This window comes from Drosophila obscura, unplaced genomic scaffold, assembly GCF_018151105.1.
Source record: "Drosophila obscura isolate BZ-5 IFL unplaced genomic scaffold, ASM1815110v1 contig_4, whole genome shotgun sequence".
In the NCBI taxonomy this organism is placed as follows: Eukaryota; Metazoa; Arthropoda; class Insecta; order Diptera; family Drosophilidae; genus Drosophila; species Drosophila obscura.
Genome location: NW_024542828.1, coordinates 4,503,489 through 4,525,582, shown reverse-complemented (window position 1 = coordinate 4,525,582; position 22,094 = coordinate 4,503,489). Strand labels below are relative to the sequence as shown.

At 44.6% G+C, this 22,094-nt stretch overlaps 1 protein-coding gene across 2 annotated transcripts in view; it reads left to right on the top strand.

Annotated features, from left to right (window-relative positions):
- The first annotated feature begins 7,361 nt into the window (after positions 1–7,361).
- Positions 7,362–22,094, top strand: part of LOC111072104 (zinc finger protein rotund) — a 34,984-nt gene continuing 20,251 nt past the window's right edge. Inside the window, exons 1-4 of one of the 2 annotated variants that reach the window (XM_041595013.1) lie at positions 7,362–8,130; positions 15,075–15,590; positions 20,426–20,527; positions 21,916–21,955. In XM_041595013.1, coding sequence (XP_041450947.1) covers positions 7,594–8,130; positions 15,075–15,590; positions 20,426–20,527; positions 21,916–21,955 — 1,195 coding nt within the window. In that variant the 5' untranslated portion in view covers positions 7,362–7,593. Of the gene's footprint in view, positions 8,131–13,979; positions 14,534–15,055; positions 15,591–20,425; positions 20,528–21,915; positions 21,956–22,094 lie in introns of those variants that run through there. The other variant, XM_041595014.1, reaches the window with a different exon arrangement.

Sequence of the window (22,094 nt, the reverse complement as noted above, 5' to 3'; positions counted from 1 at the left end):
GAGGTGAAATATTTCCACAGCTCCTTTCTGGGGCGGCCTGGCCAGAGAGCGGCATTGAATGCCCGTTTCGGGCGGCTGTGACAAATCGAACACCCATCCGATATGGACATTGCTGCTCCACAGTCCGACGCGTGCCTCGATATCGATATTTCCAGGAAGCCCAAAGCAGCAGCAGCAACAGCAGCATCAGCAGTCCAGAATGGCAGTTGGAATGGTCATTCCATTTGAATACGAGTATTCATGCTGGCAGACTGGCAGACGGCTCGAACCATATAAATGCTAATAAACTCATTAGTCAAGCATTTTAGCACTCAAATCTCACATAGTGCAGTGCGTTGCCAGGCTTTAAGGCAGCTTTAAGCCAGAGAATAAGCCAATTTCTATTGCATAATGAGTGCATAATTAGCAGAGCTCTTTATTCCAATGTATTCTTGGATATGTGTGGCATGTTTCTGGCAAATCCTCGAGGGAGTGCACCATTCCGCAGCACTCCGCTTATGGCTACGCCTCAGAGCAAACACTTTTACTCCAATATTGTCATATTTAATAATATTTTTATGGTCATATATCTGTAGACAAACGAGCGTGACTCGAAACGACTGGAGACTAGAGACTGCAGACTGCAGGCTGAAGTCGAAGATAGAGAGTCGACTGCAGCAGCCTGCAGCTGCCTCTAATCAGCGTCAGGAGCGCGTGCCAGTCGCGTTGTCACCTGCACAATTATAGAATTTTCCATAATCGGGCAATGCGCGGCCACCAAAATGGCAAGACTCCAAAAAGGTGCGCCACAGCGCAGAGCACAGACCAAGAGCGAGCTGTGAGCTGAGAGCTCTCTGTGTCCGCGCGAGAAGTGTCCGCCATAAATAACTGCCAATAAATGTCAACGTTTTTGGCGCATTAACATAACAGCTAAGCCGATTTCGTTGACAGGTGACTGTCTGTCTCTCTCTGTCCCAGCCAGCCAGCCATCCATCCATCCATCCAGTGCCTGCTGCCATCATTATTTTCTCTGCTCGCATCTTCTGCACAATTGAAATAATCGTCTTTTAATCGCCTACGCCTCGACGGACTGTCTGGGCCTCCAATTACCGCTTCAATCGTTAACTTCTGAGGCTGTCTGAGGCTGGGACTTAGCTTGGGTGCCAAGACGATCTCTAGTTGAATTGGTCTTCAATGGTCTTGCTGGATGCTGTGGATGCTGAAGCTCATCAAGGCAGATCGACCATCGGCCGCGGAGGAAGTCACGTGCGGAAGTTTTTTTTTTTTTTTGGGAAAACTTTCTCAGTTTTAATGGATCGTTGTTCTAAATTAGAGTACCAGAAAACTTCCGTTTATAATTTGGAGTAGAAAATTTCACTGGTGCTCGTATTAGCCCAGTTTCGTAGAATTTTCCGCCCATTTCCTGTATCCTAAAGCAAAGTCTCTTCTGCAGCACAGTTACAAGTGCAATTTGCAGCCTCCAAATGTGTGATATTTCAATTAAAATTTAACGGCGCAAGTCATTAAATGACAAATACAACTTGCATTGCCGCAGCAGAGCGGCTGGGGCCGAGGGGCAAGCAAGATGCCACAAAAAGAGCTGAAATGTCAGAGCACAGCGACAGATGGACAGGTGGACAGACGACCTATCGACAATAACAACAACAACCATTTGAGTGGAGAGCTCAACATATTCAAAGTTGTGCACGAGCGGGATTCCAATTTCATTTTGTGCTGCTCGATGGCAAAGAAAACGCAACAAAAAAAACAAAACAAAGCAGAAACCGTTTGCTCGTCCAACGTGCAACAAATAACGAAACGAAAAAAAAACACAAACAAAACGTTTTTGTTTAATTAAATTAACAAAATACGCGACGGATGAACAGCAGCAGAGACAGAGACAGAGTCAGAGGCGCAAAAACTCAGTTATTTTGCACGCAGGCCAACACGCCAACACGTGTTGCAAGGGCCCGGCCGCCGCCTGGCTAAGAGAGAGCGCTGCCTGCCACAGGCTCCACACGCGCTCTCTTAAGGCCCAGAGGCTTGCTCGCTCGCACCAGCAGCAAGCTCTTTGGCTGTCTCACTCGAGCCTCCATTGCAACGACTGCCTCTCGCTCCCACCTGGGGGTAGCGTATGCCATGCCCCATAGCCGTCTCACTCGTTGGCTGCCTTCAGTCCGCTTTGGCCAATCCGGAGCAAGCGCTTCAATGCGCCATGCGCGCATACAACAAAAAGGCGGAGTCCGGTTTCGGACCTTCAATGCAGTTGCCCCTCGCCCTCGCTTCCCACTGCGGTGGCCAGCCCTATAGCCTGCCCCTGCGCCATTGCCGCTTCTGTCGGTTCTTCTGGATGTCTGTCAACCATTTGGCGTCCATGACCAACCATGACGGCTGCTCTCGGCCTGGCTATGGCTATGGCTTTGGCTTTGGCTTCACTGCGGCTGGCCTTTTGACATTTCGCTCGGAGGCAATGAAGTCCATGGCGCCGCACAGTTGCATCTGCAACCGCCATGGCATCTGCAGCAACATCACTTATCTGTCCGGCAGCGGTTTGAGGCGAGAAATAAATATCTCATCATGCAACTGGAGTAGAATTTTGTATGGCATTGCGGTTGCAAATGATAAATTTTGAAATTTAAATGGAAGTTCTGGTGTTTAAGTGTTCGCTGGAGTCGATTTAATGACTTTTGCTAAAGAATTTCCAAATCTAAGTTGCTTATAAAACAAACAGAGAAGTTTAAGATAATATTTGCATGAAATCCAAGGATTTTGAATTTTCTTAAGCAAACATTTCACTGAATAACTTTTAAAATTTAAGATTTTTAACTCATGCAAAAATTTGGCCCAAGAAATCACTTTCTTGATTTAAGTACTTTAAAATATCTAAATGCTTGAGTAGAATGCAGAGATGAATTCCTATAAGCTAATAGGATTTTACCGACTCAAAATCCGTAAGAAAAATACGTTTCCCCTGCTCGATTTCTGGTCAGATAAAACACAAAAATTAATTTACAACTAGTATTCCATTTGCTTGTGTTATTTGAGCTATTGCTGCCGTAGGATAAATAAAAATTGTTCCACAACAAATCTATTCAATTAATAAAACAAATTTTTTTCTACAAAACCCAACATTCATGGCTGCCTCTTATCATATTTAAATCGCTTCAAATGTCCGCTCGTATGCAAATACCAAATGACATTGATGACAGTGCAAACAAGGAAATTTGTATGGCACTCAACTAAATGAAAACCCGCACGAAAACCACATACAAAAAAAAGGGGAAAATGCTGCCAAATGACAAGCCATAAAAAATAGGTAATTGCAGTGGGTGGGTGGCAATTAGGTGGCATAATCAAATTAGTCGATAAACTGCAAGGGAAACTGGAGGACATCAATATGATGTGCAATGCAGGGGCTGTGGCAGCGGCAGCCAATGGCGGACCACCTCCCGACGGCAGACCCATGGCAGAACACAGCGCTAAATGAAGCAATTTCCTAGTAATTCAAAAATGGAGAAGCCTGCAACATTGTGGGAGAGGGGCAATGGCAGTGCCTACAGCATATTTGACATACTCCATTCAGACCTATGGGTATTCTGCGGCCCAGGTGGACGACGAGCCAATTGCATTGATTAACTGAAATAAACGGCCCTACTATGCCTGCAGGAGCTCCTCTGCCCATTTAATTTCATGTATTTCGACTGGCTCTGCTGCACCCCCAGGGACTGACAGTTGCAGTTGTCACAGAGCCGAACCGGGGGCCGAAAATCGGGCAAAAATCTCCCTCCTGGCGATGGCCGATTCCCACCCGCCAGCGACACATGTCTGCTGTGCCCATAAAAAATGCCATGTCAAAAAGGAAAACAAAAAAAGAAACACAACAGAATACGTACAAAAAAAGAATGCCAATCCAAAGGCGAGCAGCAGAAAAAGAAATAAACCAAGTGCTCCAATAAAAATTCCACCGCCTTCGCCTGAATGCCGCACTGCTCGCACACTCGCACATACCCCATTCCTATCTCTCCGTCTCCCTCTCTCTCTCTCTCTCTAGCATGCTCTCTCTTTCCTTTTGTCTCTCTTTTTTGTGCTGTAGACTTTTTTAAGAGCGCGTTGCTGGTTTTTTGTGCTGCGTGCTCTTGAGCTTGGTTTACATTGCGTATGAGTGATATGCTTTTTTCCGCCTTTGGTTTGCCGCCGCGGCGGTTGAAATGAATATGTGTGTGCGATTATTAGCTGTACAAAAAATTGCAATCCGTTTTTTTTTTTGTGCGCTGCCTTTTGCGGGGTTTTTGTGGATTTTTAATTTGAATATTACATGTATTAAAAACTCATTACTACGCGTACGATGCGCCATCGAAGTTGGTCAATGGGCTAATGGACGACGGATGCGGATTTTTTGTGTGTGTGTGCGGTTTTTGCTTGAAAATTATGAAAATTATGCACTTGACGGGGGGATGTAGATGTCGAAGGTTTTTTCCTTCATTTCACTTTTGATATCTCTAACACAGTCAGCAGCAAATGTCGACGAGCGATACTCTTGACTATCCAGAGTCCGGTAAGCCGTGCCATTATTTATACCGTTGCAACAATTCTGCATGCTGCTGGACTATGACCAAAAAAAGATCATTGTGTCCCAGAAGATGGTACAGCCAGTGGTGCCTTCCAGCGTTTGGCTTTGTGACGGTGACTCCCTCTAATTGCGCTCTGACAGGAGAGCGGCGTTCTAGGCCCATTGCCACCGCTGGTTGCCAGCTGAATGTTGCAAAGTAAAGCAGATACAAACAAAATCACAGCACTCGCCATTCATCCGATTCTATATTTTTCTATGCACTCAAATTTAGATTGCATCCGAAATTGTTTCTTAATTCACAATAAATATGCCCGTCAGAGAGCGGGCGATGAAGCTGCCAATGCAAAAGAATATGATCCCTCGACCCAATTGCCAATAGCTACGACCGTCATTATCTTTATCTTTATCTGCGTTTTGCTTTTCCGACGATTTGGGTTTGGAATCACCTATGGCTTGCTCGCTGTCAGGCTTGGAGGGCGGCTTGCTAGCGCCCTTAGTTTCAGCATCGGAACCTCCCTTCGTGTTAGCATCTGGAGAAGAGCTTGGAGCGTCCTCCAGTTTCTGTTGCGAGCCTTCCGCAGTTGGCTGATACTCCTGCGCCTCTTCAGACATATTGAATTAAAAAGATGGCAAAGCTGACAATTAGACGACAGAAAATTTAGTACTCATAATTTTATTTCACAGATATTAATGAAATGTAATGAAATGGAAAACAAACTCAACGATTGCTTGATGAGTATGTTTTGTAATTCATGATCTTGGTGGTAATTTTTCCTGCATTGAACTTTCATTTTTAGTCATTATAACGCCCACGCCTCCTTGCCATAAAGATTCAGCCATAAAAACAGCGCGGAACATGCTCATTCATGCTCAAAGTCAAGAGAAAATGAAAATCCACTCAAGCAAAAAGGCCAAAATCAAATCAAAGTTTGCTCAAGAGACGCGCTGCTGCTGCTGCTGCCACTGCCACAGCCACAGCACAAAAACCCAAGCAACGAAGCACACGAAAAACCACAAACAATTTTTTAGAGAGACAAACAGAGAGGGAGAGAGAGAGGAAGGGCGAGCGAGAGAGGAAAAGAGAAAGAGACCAACAGAGAAAGAGAGAGAGAACTAGTTTTTTGTGTGCTGTGCTGAAGGAGTAAAAAGCTGTTGCGCATGCGTCGCCGTCTGCCCCAAAAGCTGCCCCATGACTGAGCCGCGAGACTGGCTGCTGGCCCCCCCTCAACCCGTCAGAGCGAGAGCGAGTGCACGACTGCCACGGCAAGAGAGCAGGTAAAAGAGGGACAGAGAGAATTGGAGAGAAAGAGAGAACGAGAGCTGTGGGGCCGATTGCTGCTGCTGCTGCTACTGCTGCTATCGTCGTCGCTGCGATTTGGCGGCGAGCCGTACCGTGCGAGGCATTTGAATGTTTTTTTCGTGGCCGCACTCAGCATTCGAGTTCGGAATTCTTGCGAGCTGGCAGCAACTTTTTGTGCCTGCTGCTGTGCCGCCTTCCAGCCGTCTTCTTCTGCCTGCCGCTAAGCCAAATTAAGCCACGGCCTGGACGACCGACCTGGCCCGAACTAAACTGAACTCAACTCAACTCAACTGAACTGAACTGCTGGCCACTGTCCACAAGCCACTTTCGCGCGCGCGTTTCATCCAAGTGCACTCTTCGACGACTGCAGTGGCAGTTTTACTCGTCGTGGTGCCAGCCCCAGTCCCAGTCCCAGTGTCTGTTTGCAGTGTCCCTGTTTCTGCTCTGTTTCTGTTTCAGTCCCAACGCCAGTGACAGTGTCAGTGGCAGTGCCAGTGCAAGTTTTTTGCCCCGCGAATCCGTGAAGAATTCTGTCGCAAAGTGCAATGCATTTTCATCATTCCGCGAGTGCAGCTGTTTCTGTATCACAATTAAAAATCGAGTAAAGTGAAGTTGAAAATTGTTATCACCACACGTCAGGAGCAATAATCCTCAAAAAAAAAAAAGGGTAGCAAGACCCCAAGTGCCAGTCAATACATTGAAAGCCGAAAAAAACGGGTTCTAAAAAGTGTTCAGCTGTGAACAAGGGTCAGAGTGCGCATAAAGTGAATGCAAGTGAATGAATATTAAATATTTGAAGTGTCCCCTCCCCACCACATCACAAGTGGTAATTATGAGAAATAAATGAAGTGCGCAGACTAAGAAAAAGTCGAATGGTTAATCAATGCAAATATACTGAGAAAGATTAAAGGAAATATGTAGTGGGTATTACAATATTTGATAAATCAGAACAAAGAAAGATAAAAGCGACACCTTACAGTCCAGATTATAGTATTTACCATGCAAAAGAAAACAATATAAGATCAAAAATTCTTTCTTAATGTGGGGATAAATTCAGAGATAAATTGTAGGACTAAACTTGGATTGCTGGGTCAGTCTTTGTATGAAAAGTATGAAAAGTATGAAAAGTTTGTCAGTATGTTAAATGCCTTTCTGCTTACAGAGATCTCTAAGCCATATGCTCTACTCCATTTTCCATAAGATAATTTCCATGATAGGCCATTTCGTCAGTACTGCAGTATTTAATGGCGGCTTTTGGGTGTAGTTTTGGACCGGCAGAGACTTCATCAACATAAATGGAAAGTCCATTGAGAAAGAGTCTGTTTATGGAGCCCAAGTCAGTCATCAAATAAACGCCATAATCAATTAAGCTTACACAATCGTTTTAGGACCGTATTCCTTTGGGGTTTTTCATTCAATTGCCAAACTTTTCATGGGCCAAATGCTTTGCACTGGCTAACCAATTGACTTTCTCCTCAGCCCCATTTCCAAGCAAATTTCTCAAGCAAAGTGATTGCAAAAATTCGAGTTTAAATACGGAATACTCGTATATCAATTGAAGACCAAAACAAAAACCAAAACCTAATGGAAAGCTAAATTGAATATTGATTACATACAAGCCAAGGCAAGTCAAGCCAAGCCAGGCCAAGAGAAGAGCCAAGAGCAGAGCAGAGTGCAAGCAGGCCAAAAGAGTTAATAGGAAAGTGAGCTTCGCTTCACACAACCGCCAATCGAACTTGCTTAAATGATTATGCATGGTACCTGGTACAAAGGACCACAGTTGGCGCATCATCCACACACCCATAGCCATACCCATCACGGAGCAGTAGCCGGGCACAGCCACCACGGCCATCACAGTGACTACCATCAGTTTCGATCGTATCCCTCGTTCGTGGTGACACCCTACCATGATGGACATGCTCCGGGCCCGGCCACGCCCACACCGTGCACACCCTGCGCCCCGGCAACGCCCTGCAACGTTGGTCCAACAGTTGGAGTCGTCGGTGCCTGTCAGAGTGGCGGCGAGGGGTCGCAGCAGCCACTAATCGTTGAGGGCACCTTTGCCGCTGCCGCCGCCGCCGCAGCTGCAGCTGCAGCAGCAGCCACAGTTGCCACGAACGGAGGAGCCAACAATAACAACAACAACAACAATACGCCCCTGCTGTCCAGTCCATCGATCAAGATCGAGCAGGTCTTTGGCGAGGCATCGTCCCTGGGAGCCGTCGTCGAGGATTATTCCCTAAGCCTTGACTGCCCCGTCGAGCATACGCATAACTTTCGGGTGAGTACAAGTCAGAGTACGAGTGCGAGTACGAGTACGAGTAGAGATAATGTTATTATGTTAAATAAGGGGTTAGGGATAGGCGCAGAAAAACCCCATTCGAGCAGCTGCTGCACTTGCACGCAGCACGCAGCACCCAACCCTCCTCCCTTCCTCACCAGTCACACCGAACAAGGGGCGTGCCCCAAATCAATTTCCATAAAATCATCCAATAACACTTAAAACTCGAGCAAAAAAAAAAAACAACAACGACAGACGCAAGTGGAAAGCGAGTAAAAAAACGTGAAAACAAACACGCCCCCAACACGAAGAGCGACCACATAAAAGAGCACACACACCGCTCTCTGTCTCTCTATCTCTCTCTCTCTCTTATGGGGGAGTGTAAGAGCGGCAAGGCAGTGTAAGAGAGCGAGCGAGTGCTTTCGAGTGGCACTTTTTGGGGGGGAAAAACACTCAAGCTTTGGCGGGGGGTTTTTATGGGCTTGCCAAGGATACGTTTTTGTCGCCCTGGTTCGTGCACAGGATATGCCATAATTATATGGCTTTCAGAGCTTTCCGTTAACTAATGGCCATTCACTTGAAGAGTGTTTGCTTCTAATGGTTTGGAGGTCAAGTGGCAAAAGGATAAAGGACCTCAACAGGTGGCCATATGAAAGGTGCGCCAGGGCGGGGGTGGTGTGCTTGCAAAGCTTAGCTATGGCAAGAGGTTGCATGCCACTTGTGGAGTCTCCGAATATGAAATGTGAGAACTGAAACTCTTACGGTTTTTGATGCGAATCCTTTGAAAACATTCAGAAGATAAGCTCTAGATTAAATTACCTTATCCCGCAAGGCAAAGCCATTTAATTTTACGAGTACATCTCCCGTTTACATGTCCTATTCATGGCCAGATCTTTATCCACACCAGGACACACACACATCCGTTGGCATACATTTCAATTATCAGCGAAAAGCAATTCCTTTTGCCATATCTTCATTGTACAGAGACCCCGCCACGACCCCCTGCTGCATGTGTATTAAAGGCCAAGACCATTTTCTTTAGCTTCAGCTCGCCCGCAATGCAAAAAGGACGCACGTTCCTTGCTCTTATCAGCCATCGCACAAGGATACTTACACACACTACGTATGTGTATGTGTATGTGCATGCATGTGTTGGTTGTAAAAAGGGCAGCTCGAAAATCCTTGCACATAAAAAGGAAAACAGCGCTCCAGACACATACACATAAAAACATACGCTCCTGGACAGGATTTAGTTTCGGTTTTTTTTTTGCCCCACCGTTTCCACCATGCGCTGGCTCACTGCCCGCGCAGCGTCAACTGCGACGTCAGCAGCTCTGCAATTGCAACTGCAACAGAGCTTGGTGGCAGCAGAAGGTTGAGAGAGAGACAGAGAGACTCGAGACTCCCTGCCGTTTGTCATAGTTCCTTTTTGAGCAAATCGGCTTAGCAAAATGCATTTGCAGTACGAGCATAATAATCTTGGATATAGTTGAGAATTCCATCACGTGAAAGTGATGTAGTGACCCAACTGATTATAAGATCTACTAAAGATATCAATAAAGATAAAAGATAGATATATATATGTTGGATATGATACCCAGATGATACTCTTACACTTCCAGTAAACGTATAATATCAATCGATTAGCGGATGAAAATTCTCAGAAAAGTTCAAAAAATTCTAAAAGCAGAATTCTATTTATGAAAATTCATAAAATATATCCTCTGTATAACAAGGATTTGCTGGAAAGGATAAAATAGTATATCATCATGGCAGTCATTGATTCTATCTTAATCCGGATACCCTTTTCCCAATCTTGATCTTGTTTTGACCTGGCAATACGTGAATGATTTGCCTGGGCCTCCCCCTCTTCTTCACCCCTCCACAAACAAATCACAATTTAAGTAGAGAAAAAATGCAAACAGAAAATAGGGTAGAAAATTCAGAGGAATTGCCGAGCAAGCTGGAACAAACACAACAGCCAAGCACACTGAAGGTTGCTTGCTTGCATGCTTGCAGAAAAAAATAGTGAGAAGAAAAACGGGAAATAATATAAACAAAATGAAGGAAAAGAAATTGGCGCTCGTGAATTGTTAAGGGGGTGTGGGGCGGCAGGGTGGGGGGGGCCAGCATAGCGCTGAACAGCGGAACGGAACTGTAACGCTGGCAGCGCAGTGGCGTTGACGGCGTCGTCGACGTGGGCAGCAGCAGCGACACTGAATGGTTTTTATCCTTTCTTCGATGTGTCGTCGCGGCGTTGCCTCTGCTGGTATCCTGTAACTGTATATGTATATGTATATGTGTGTGTGTGTGTGTGTGTCTCTATGTGTGCGCCAGGACATCACACGGTTTCGCTTTTCTTTTACAACTTTTTGCTATTATTTCGTTTTTTGCTCGACGTTGCCGCTGCCTGCAATGTATTTCTTTCAGTTTGCTGCCGTTTTTTGTGCTTCATGTGCAAGAAAAAATACAATTTTACTTGGATTTTTTATGTCCATTCCCATGTCCATGTATGTGTGTGTGTGTTTGTTACGGTTGTCACCCCTGCTCCTCTGCCCCTTCCTCTAGCCACTCCTGCTGCAGAGCTCTACTTCTTGAGTTTCCTTTTCGCGCGCGCCATTTCGCTGCTGCTTCTACTGCTGCTGCTGCTGCTGCTGCTTCCACTACTACTTACAACAAACATGGCCATAAGTCGCTGGAGCTGGAGCTGCAGCAACGTAGCTCCGTGGCCCATGGATCCCGCAACCAGAGTCCCGAGACCGGACCAAATAGCTCGCTTCCGCTGTCTGTTTTTTTTTTTTTTTTTTTTTTTTATTTTTTTGTTGTCCTGCTCTGCCGCTGCCACTGCCACTGTCGCTTCGCTGCTTGTGCCGCTGCTCCTGGCAAGACTCTGCCGCAGTCAACGCCGACGCTGCGATTGTTGCATGTGGCACAGCCCGAGTTTGTTGCCTTTGGCGGGAGTGCAACTGTCGTTGTCTTCAGTTCGCCGGGGTTTGGCCAAATCTATTGGTCGCGGTGTTCGCGTCTCCGTGCTGCGTCTTTTCGCTTTGGTTAACGGTATCGCGGTTGACAGCAGCAGCACCAGCTGCCGCGATTACACAGTAGATGGCGCCACCAGACATGTGCAGGCAGGGCTGCTATCGTAATTAATCAAGACAGGACGAGGGGCTATCGTACGATGGTGGATGAGGGTCAACTGGATGAAGAACGATTTTAGCTTTTAATCGGAGGATAGGAGTAGGATTCCAAAGAGAATAGTGTCAGATTTCTAAGAACCAATGGGGTAGAGAATTATTCCTAGGGGAGATATCAGATGTATCATGGTAGGGGTATTCCATGTCTAGTTTCGTTGTGCTTGGCAGCTAGAAAAGTTAGGGGACAGCAGATGAGAGGAGGGGTGAACTAGATTAAAGAGAAAGAGTAAGCTAACAATCTTCTTGGTTACACAGAATAATGTTATATGCAGAACGAAGATCTAAAGTATAGTGTTATCAATGAAGGACCCTTTTAGGTATCCAAACCCTTCAATAAAACATTTTCTCTGGCTTTATTATTGCACACCCTTCGTATTTTTCATAACTTGGCAGCAAATTGCCTTCTGACTGAACTTTGGCTGCCTTTCAAGTCTCCCCACCCCCGAAACCATAGAACAGATTCCGGGGTCACTCAATTGTGAAAGGAAATGTGGCACATTCTGTTATTGTTGTCCACGCCTACGGCCATCACATCTATAGAAAAGAAGGGTCAGCAGCCCAGCTATAGAGAATTGAGAATACAGAAGCACACATAGAGCTACAGTTCCTAAAGAACCTACACACATCCACGCTCTCACAGGAGCGGAAAAAAAGAGGAAATGGAGAGGAATCAAAATAATAAAAATCACAAACATGAGCAAACCGTATAAAAGAAAATCAATCTGCCTGGCTAGAGGAGCACCTACATCCTTCCCTGCCCCTGCCCCTGCCCTGCCATCCTTCCCCTTGGCGGCACTCAGCGTCGCGCAAATTCAGCTTTTATTTTCTATTTTTTTGTTTCCTTTATTCTTCGTTTGCTTCTTACAAGGAAAATGCTGCAGTGCCGCGCTGAAACTGCAAATGTATGTCTTTATAACGGGACAGCGTGCATATAAAAAGGGGCCAAGGGGGAGAATTATAAAATAAAATAGGAGGAAGAAAAAAGGAGAACAAGCTCCAGAAACAACAAAAAGCAGGAAGGAGCAGCAGCGGAATATCAGGAGGGAGAGGCTTTGGCTTGAAGGAAGGTTACGGTGCAGCAACAAAACATTCACAACACACAAGAGTCGCCGTTAACACATACACATTATCTATGTGTGTGCTGGTGTGTGTGTGTGTGTGTGTGTGTATGTCTTTGTATATACATTTGGTTCGCGCGCGCTCGCAATTTTCTTTTGCCGCAGCTTCCCAGCTTCATGCCTCTTCAGCTGCTGCTGCTGCTGCTACTGCTGCACTTTGAGTTCCAGTTGGGTTTTTCAGTTGTTGCAAGTTATCCCACGCTTGCTGACTGCCCCTGACGTAGACGGACGCAGACGGACACACACACAGAGACATACAGGGACAGAGACAGAAACATAAAAACCCAGCAACAAAATGGACATCTTACCGGGGCCAACACTTTAACTGATACTTTAAGTGAACGAAACACAAGCCGGCTTACAGCATGTGATATGCAAACCGTTAGAGCGTCTCGGCGGGAAGGACGTACCGTGTCGGTGTCGGTGGCGTATACGTGATGCGCATAAAACTCATCCTCTATCTTCCATTCGCAGTGGCCGCCCCAGTTAAAAACTTAAATGAAGTTCCTGCATAAAAAAACAAAACAAAAAAAATTATATTAGATATAACCATGTAAACTTTTATTCTATAAATCAACCAAAAATGCAACGCAAAGTTCCTATCACGTAGTGCAAATTCTATATTAATAAATAAAATCTACAATATTTACAAATAAAAATAAATAAATAAAAATATATATATATATATATAAACAACGATATTAAAATTGTACAAAAATTCGAAGCTTAAACGATAAAGCAGGAATTAAATTTTGCAAAAGATTTAAAGAGAATTTTCGGGGAAATATTGTAAACCTCCTACTGGATCACACTTTACTCACTCACCACGTGACAAATCGCAGTCAACCAATATAAAAACCTAAGCTGCTGCCACACATCAAACGGCCGCAAAATGAAACCATCATGAATGAAAAGTAAACCAACAAACTGACAAATAAAGAACCCAACCAAACAAATAAATCATCATAGACAGAGAGCGAGAGGACAGGAGATTGTTTGCTAAACAATAAGCAAAACATCCGCAACAAATAAGACTAACAAAATATATTCAAAATAATACAAAAACGGATCTCCTCTACACATGTCCATCATGAGGCAAACCGAAACCCCACACACACACACACATATAGAAAAATCGTAATAAAAAAACTAAGGAGAAACTTTTTCAAGGTCATTTGTGGCAAGTTTCTGGGTGGCAAATCATTGCCATTTGTTTCAATTTTGTGTGCATCTAAAAAATGGTAAAGCGGATATCTCGACGAGTAGCAAAAAGTTTTTGAAGTGCAATAGCACCCCACCCCGCCCATACCAACCCTTTTCACGTTCTAAAATAAAATAAAAGTTAAACCAAAATAAAAGGACATCGAATTTGTTGGTGGAAAAGTTGTTCCGACTCTTTTGCTCCACATGTGTGTGAGTGTGTGTGTGTGTGTGTTTGTGGGAAAATCAAACAAACTGTGCTTCAGTTAGATAAATTGCTGCAAGCCGTGGGGGCTGCCATTTTGGCCCGTTCCGGATTTGTCCGCTTTTGCCCAGCATTTGAAAGTGAAATCGACGGCAAGGACTACAAAAGGAACATAAAAACTGTTGCCTACATTTGGGCGCTTGGGCGTTTGTCATGCACGAACTCATAAGCAAATACAACCATACGAGCCATCCGAACATGGACATGGACATGGAGAGGCTGAAGGATCATCTGAAGCGGCACCATACCCAAGAGCTCACCAGCTACATGGGCGCCTCCTCATCATCCCCATCGCCCTTTCTGATGCCCGCCGAATTCTACAAGAGTCTGCTGGCCAGCGCCGTTCTGCAGCAGCAGCAGAAATGCGATGCCATCCGCTTCTACTCCCAAACACCATCGCCCATACCAGCCTCGAGCTCGACACCATCTCCGTCCGCCGCCCCCCGCTCACATTTACCCAGCAATTTGTTATTCTCCTCGGCGGCAGCGGCGGCTGTTTGTGTTGCGGCCGCAGAGTCCGCATCGGCGTCAGCGAAGCGCTGCCCCCAGGTAAAGACGGAGCGGTATGAGCAGGAGCCGCAGGAACCACAGGGAGATGCTAGCCAGGAGGAGGAGCCACAACAGCAGCAGCAGCAGCATGTGATTGAGAAGAGCACTGGACGACAGCATGTTAGTATGGCTATTGGGGTTGGCCAGTTTCTGGGGCTTATCTTCTATTTGTATAAAAATGCTAAGGAACCAATTTGAAGTGCCTTAAACGCTTAATACTACATTAACCTTTGCTCTTTTTTTTTGAATGGCGATAATTGACGGCTTTGCACAAGCCAATTTATGTTTGCTTCCCGTGCAGAAAGGTCAAGACTACCCAATACCCAAACACAAGTATTCTGTAGAGAGTTTCAACCACCACTAAGAGCTACTTTTACATATACTTATGCGAGTATCCGCCTCCCCCTAGCAATTAAAATTACATCCCAAAAAAGCCTGATTAGATATGTAACCCTGCAGGAAGTTTCGTAAAAAAGGGCAGGTCTAGCCGCCAACAATAATATCATCAAAAATGTTCAACTCCATTCATTCAATTTCATTTTTCATGCCCAATACATTAACCAACACACAAAACAAAAAACCCTTTTCACTAAAACAAGGAATAATTTTTCATTGCAGAAACCCCATAGCAGCAGCAACAACAACAACAACAGCTACTCGTGGTCATCCAACAACCAAAACAACAACAACGAAGGCGTACCAACAACACCACCAACGCCACCCATCGAAGGCAACGCCACCCAAGCGACTTCAGTGTCCGCAATTAATTTGAATCAGACCCAACCCGCATCACAGACGCGTCCGAACTTTGGCAGCGCCGTAAAGTCCCCACCAGAGTCGGCCACCAACACCACCACCGCCAGCGCCACATCGGCAGCCGCCACGTGCAAAAGCCAGGAGCATCACTCCGGCTCCGTTTCCAGTCCAAATTCGAGGGCCGCTTCTGTGGCCGCTGCCGCCGCTGCTGCTGCTGCCGCTGCCAATATGCCGATCGGCGGTGTCCAGGGCCAGAATCCCACCCAGGGACTGGTCCACTGGATGAGCGCCGTGATGGCCGAGCATATGACGGGCCAGACGCACCATGATCCCACCGCAGCCGTGGGCATGCACTACATGTGGAACGGCAATGTGGATGTGAGTATAATGGCAGTTCTCGTAGTCCTTGTAGGCGTGGCACTTGTTAATTCCAGCAACTTTCGACTTGTCGCCAAAGTTTGTTCTGTGATTTTTCGCCCTCTTTTTTTCTTTTTGCAAGGACAAACTTTTGGTAGTTAAGAAGCGAATGAGGGCGAAAAGTAAGAAAAAGTTTGCTACTTCCCTCTGCAGTTGGCACTTGCAGTTTCCACTCGCTGGCCGGAGTCCAATGAAGGGGACTTACCCTCCACAGTATCTCCATAATTAAGATGCAAGCGGACTTCTCTTGCTAACTGAATTAAATAAGTGATGCATGCAAAAAAAAACGCGCCATTGCTAACTGGATTTAAGATTAATTTGATATGTCTTAGAGATTTTTATCAACTATTTTTGGTTGAACACTTTATTACGTTGCTGTGGGATCTTATCAGACGTTGTATCCAACAACTTCAACTTCAGCTGAAAAGTTGTGCAAAGTTCAGTTGAAAAAGACAACGACCTTAACCCTCTGCGAAGTGGAAAGCCCAGCTTCAGGTCAACTCATTACCGAACTCATTCCATCATTCCATTCCCATGGACTGGAGACTCGGAACCCTTTTTTTTTGCCAGTAATTTCAGCAGCTCATCTATAGCGATTCGTTACGCTGTCGTGGCAAAGACCCTGCCTGCCAAGCCACCCACTTCCTCTCCCTTTTGGGGCTGCACTTTCACTCGACAAAACTTCAGGCCAACAACTGGCCGGCCGGAACTCAAACCATTTGCTGTCTGTTGCTACATGCCCAAAACCGTACCCGAAGCTAAGCCAAAGCATCCTGGCCCATTCTACTAGACCTTCCGCCATCCGCCATCCGCCTACCCCTGCCACAGCAGACGCGACGCTGAAAAAAATCCTTTTGAGCAGCACGCAGTCTCCTTCCCCTCCTCCTAGCCGCTCGCACACCGTCTCCTTCGCAGTTTTTTCTCTGCTCTGTTTTTGCCTTCTGCTCCTGCCACAAAATCTCCTTGAACGCGTCGCGCTCTCTGCTCGCGTGCCACCGGGGGGGAGAAACAGGGTTGGGGTCGTACTTCTCTTTTTTTTTATAGAATTTTTTCTGCGTTTTTCAAGATGTAAACAAGTTTTTCTTTGCGCAACGCGTTAAACATTGTTTTTGTAGAGTTTTTCCCTTTCTTTGTTTTTGTTTTCATCTTATTTTTTCCTTTTTTCCCTTTTGCTTTTCATTGTGCTTCGGCGAGTTTTTTGTCAGTTTTTCCACATTTTTTTTGTAATGGAAGCAGCAGCGAAATTATTGTTTTGAATGGAGATTGATTGTCTCCAAGGACAACGACGTGTCCAGGCAGAAAGGTTTACCTTCACTAGCCTCGTTTTCTCTCTCTTTCTGACTTAATATCTTCCTCTCCCTTACTCTCTCTCCCTCGCTCTTTCTCTAGCTCCTTCTCACTCTCTTGTGTCCCATTCAATTGACTCGTTAGCAAAGTCTCTGGGAAAAACCATTTAAAAACTTTGCTACACCCGCATGATTCTTAAAGGATAGTTAATTAATTTTTAAAGTTGAACAATGGCCTCATGCCCTCTTACTCACTCTTTCTCTCTCTCTCTCTTTCTATATCATTCTCGCTGCTTCTCTCTCTTTCTGTTGGTTCAACAATCAAGATATTTTTTGCTGTTGTTGTCACTTGCATTAGCGAAATTAGTTAGCCAGGAGAGAGAAGCGGCGGAGCAAGCGAAGTTGGCAGTAAAGCTCACTAATTAATTTTGAAAGCAATTGCACTTAATTTTGTTGCCCTGTCCCAAGACTTGACTTGTAAGAAATTGGATTTGGTTAGCCGGGTTCTTAGCAAGAACATTTATTATGGAAGAAAACCATTATGTTATATAAACCACAGTTTTACAGCGGAGTTTGAAGCACTAAAATTAACTTTTTATCAAACAATTTCTGTTTCCAATATACTTCAATTATTCAGAACATCCAAAACCAAAAGAGTATACCCTTAACCACGGCACGTTTTCAAATAAAGCTTTGCAATTAATACTTATGCTTCAATTAGGGCGAACAAAGAGACCCGTCAATGTGATGGCAAACAAAAAAAGTGAAATGCGAAATGCGAAACGAAATGAAAGCCAGTCACATGAACTCCCAAAAACTCTGACTAGATGCGAGTCCAAGTCCAGACTGGTGGTTGTAGCTGTTGTAGCTGAATAATGGGGCCAGAGTCACGGCAGGACTCTGAACACTCAGAACAAAGGCAGGACGAATCGGGAATGGAGTTAGACCAGAAAAAAGAAGCGAAGCGGGGAAGCGAAAAAGAGAACCGCCAAAACCGCAAGCAACTTCAATTTTTTAAAGTAATTGCAGCAAAGTTGAACACAATTTTTGTGTGACAACAAAATCAGCAAGGACCTATTGCTAACCTCAGCGCCCAGAAGCCGGAGCAGGACGCAGCAGTTTAGCGACAAAAACAAAAACAAAACAAAAAAAACAAAAGATGAAACACAAGTGCGGATGGTCAAACATTTGAACACGAAACAACAAAAAATTCAGTTCTAAAATGCGAAAAAAATCAATAGAAGCAGACAGTGGCAACATGACTAAAAAGATGTGAAGGCAAGAGAAGTTAAATAAAAAATAAAATGCACAAAAGAGTGTAAAAAAAAAAAAACACCAACCCAATGCAAAACCAAGGTGAGGGCAGAGCAGGGCATGTCTTAGGAGTGTGGGGGCGTAGATCCCTGCAAAGGTTGCTACAATGTTCCCAACGCGCTTTGGGGTTTGAGTTTCTGTTAAAGTCTGGACGTGCAATTGCAAAAAAAACCAAAGCAAAAAACCAAAAAAAGAGAATTTTTCAACGTTTTCCGCCTAATTTTTTGCACTTTTTTATTTTGCATAGAAGCTGCCTTGCTGCCTTGCCCCCTGTCCAGCAGCCACAACCTCCCCGTCCGTGCCACCCAACCATCCTTCCCCTTTGGCTCTGCCCCAAGTCGACGTCTCTGCTCTGATGATGCTGCTGCTTCTGCTGCTCCCTGTGAAGGGGTTAAAAAATTTGTTTTGATTTTTTTCCTCTAGAAATTTTTTTACGTTTTCGCTGTTTTGGAGCTTCAAAAAGGAGTGCAGGGGGAAGGAGAAAAACGCCACAGTGTCTCTGTGTGTGTGCGAGGCAGAGAGAGAAAGAGAAAGCTGCTGCTGCGCTGTTCCATTTTTTTCTTTTCGAAATTTTTCTTTGGTTCTCCTCCTTTTTTTTTTTGTGTTTGTTCATTTTTGCTGCGTGCTGGAAACCCAAACTACGGACGCTCGTGGATGGCGGGGTGTGTGGGGGGACAGGCCGTCGCCTTCCTATTGCTGGCTGTATGGCTGGCAATGTTGGTTAGAGAGGACTTCCGTCCATGTCCACAGCCATGTCCATGGCTCTGGTCATCTTCATCAGCAGCTGCGTGTGTGCGTCTGTGTCTGTCTGTCCGTCTGTCTGCCTGTCTCTGTTTGCATTTTTTCCTAGCCCACCTACTAACTAGTCATGGCTGCAGCTTCACGATGTGCAGAGTGTGTGAGTGCGAGGGCACAGATAGAGAAAGAAAGAGCGAGAAAGTATGGGACAGAAAACAGAGAGAGAGTTGAATGGGTGGGTAGTTGGTCTCCCATCCAAGAGGATGGTCAACTATGAACCTCCACAAAAGCAACTAAAACAACAAGAGTGCTAACGCTCAGCGGCTCACACCCACACACACATACAAAAACGCACACACACACACAAACACACACTCCGCGCCACATATGTATGTGAGAGCCTATCACACAGTGGCCAACTCCCCCATGCGCTATGCAACACATTCTTTTTTAGTTTTATTTTGTTTTTTACTCCTGCTGCTGTTTCTTTCTATTTTTTTTTTGTTGTGTTGCGTTTGGCCAACACCAAAAGCCGCCGCACTTTTGCCGGTCTCCTCGGCATCGCCGTCGCCGTCGCTTTGACACCTCGATTGCGTGGCACGCGGTTTTCTATTTCAATTGACACTCACATTTATTTGTATTAGTCCTTCGAACCGAGCCTTTCGACCACTCTTTTTTTTTTGCTGTTCCTCTTCCCGGTTTCAGGTTCGAGCAGGGTCGACAATTTTTTTGGGGGGAAATTTCTGGGTTTTTAGGCCCTGGTTTCGAGTAGATCAATCGAAAAAGGATTCGATTCCATTGTTGGAATGTTATAAAAAAAGCCTCTTGAAAATAGAAACATTGGATTAATGTTTATGATATCAGATATTAATGATTTGTAATTTGTTGAAGTGGCACAAAACAATAGCCTTAAATAAAAACTGAGAATTCATTTAGAACTAACAAAGGAAAATATTGAAATAAAATAGTTAAAAAACAAAAAATTGAATGTAAAGTATAAAAAAAAAAACAACTTTAAATCTACTTTTATAAACGAGGTTGTATTTAAAATAAATTGGATCGTTGGGTTGCCAATCAAACATGTCCTTTATTGGTAAAAAAAAAATTAATAATTAATATAAAATAATAATTAAGTAGAAATAATTTGTTTATTCTATTAACAAAAAACTTAGTAAAAAAAGCAAGCTAAGGCATAGATTTGTTAGCCTTAACTTGAGCTTAAGTTTAGTTATTTAACCAATTAAAACATGAGCAAGTTGCTGCTGTTCAATTTCACACATCCTGCCAGTGAGTCCCCGAGTCCCTCCTTTGTTTACCATTTTCAAACGTGAAGCTCAATCTAAATTGTTCATTCCATATTTGCCTTTTCTATTTCCATATGCTGCCGCTAATTGACCAACAAAACGCTGGCCATAAAACAAAACCAAACATGGCCAAACAAAAAAAAATAAACCACAGCATGCCAAAGACATAAGCGATTACAATCTTTGGCCGCCGACGCCGCGCAGTCATCAGCATGCCAGCGAGCATCATCCAATGTCCCTGAAACAGGAATACGAGGTAAGTGTCCCCCCACATATATATGTATATGTATATATGGGTGCTTTTATCTATAGATCCGTATCAAAATGTTAGCAAAACAAACGGGGAAATAACTTTATGGCATATGCATAACCCCCGCACCCGTCCACCCTGGAACAGCCAACAACCACACAGCGGAAAACGAGAGCAGAACAAACAAATTCTAAGCTCGCGTGCCGCCAACGTTTTGGATTTGTTTTTGCCTCTTCCTTTTGTACAGCCCCTCCCCATCATTTGCCACTCGGCACCGACCCATGGCACCCACCCATCCCCTATTACCACCCCCTACACACAAACGCCTGGTTTATATACTTTTATAGCTGACTGTGTGTCTGGTGGCTGCCAGACTCTGTGAGTTTTTGCTTTTCTATTGTTGCCGCTGCAATATTTGTATTTATATTTTCTTGTTGCATTTTGAGGGAGGGCTGGCGGTTGGGGGGCAGTGGAAAATTCCTGACCTATTCTCTTCCTCTAAGCATATTGAAATTGTTTAGAAAAAAACGCCGGGCTGTCATTTATTTTTTGAAAGCAAGCCAGCCAGCGGCATGCGGCATTTCAGTGGGAGTTTATTTTATTTGATTTCCATTTTCCAGGCATCGATATAGATAGTCCTTCCGTCCTTTTGTCCCTCCGTCAGTCTGTCTGTCTGTGTGTTTGTCTGGGGTTTGTCCTAGGTCATGTCTGCTGGCTAGAGGACTTTAACCCATATTCACAATTTACATGCAATCGAAAGCTGTGTGGCATTTTTTTCTACGCTTCTCGTACTATTTTCTCTCATCGTTTTATCTATCACTCTCGCTTTGCCGTCGGTTAGAATTTTTATTTATATTTTCTCGCCGGGTATTCTCTGTCATTGGATTTGACGGTTCGCTATGGATTTCACGGGTCTGTAGCTATGCATTTGATGGTTCTTTTACTATTCGATTTGATGGGTCTACGGTTTTTGTCACGCATTCGATTTGCTTTTTTCGCCCATTTATTTATCGGTTTTGCTGCTGGCTTTGACTCGTCCTGACAGCCGGCGAAAACATTTGTTATGCCACATGGCGTTTGGTTTTTCAATGTGCAACATTTTTAATACGATTAGGCAAATCATTAGGAAATTTGTTTAAATATTTTGACAGCATTGTGCAAATTGTTTTATGGCCATTTGATTGGTTGTCGAGGGGCAAAATGAATATTTAATAATAATGTTAGGTTGGTGAGGTTAATTAAATGTGTATGGAATATTTATGAAGCGACATTAAACAGCAAGCAATTAGCGGGCATTTGTTGGATTAGACACTAGAGCAGTCGCAAATCGAATCAATTGAATCCCTACAAAGCCAATGCCACTGATTAGTCATGAATTATGCTCTCCCTTTCAGGCCAAAATGAACGATCACCACCACAACCAATTGCAGAAAGGTGAGTCATTGTTGCAGAACTTATGCACGTTCCCCGGACTGTTCGCGGACCTATCCCAATCCCAATCCCCAATCACTTGACCTACCCCGACAAAACCTGACTGACAACAATGCGCTTGTTAATTAATTGCTCAGAAAAA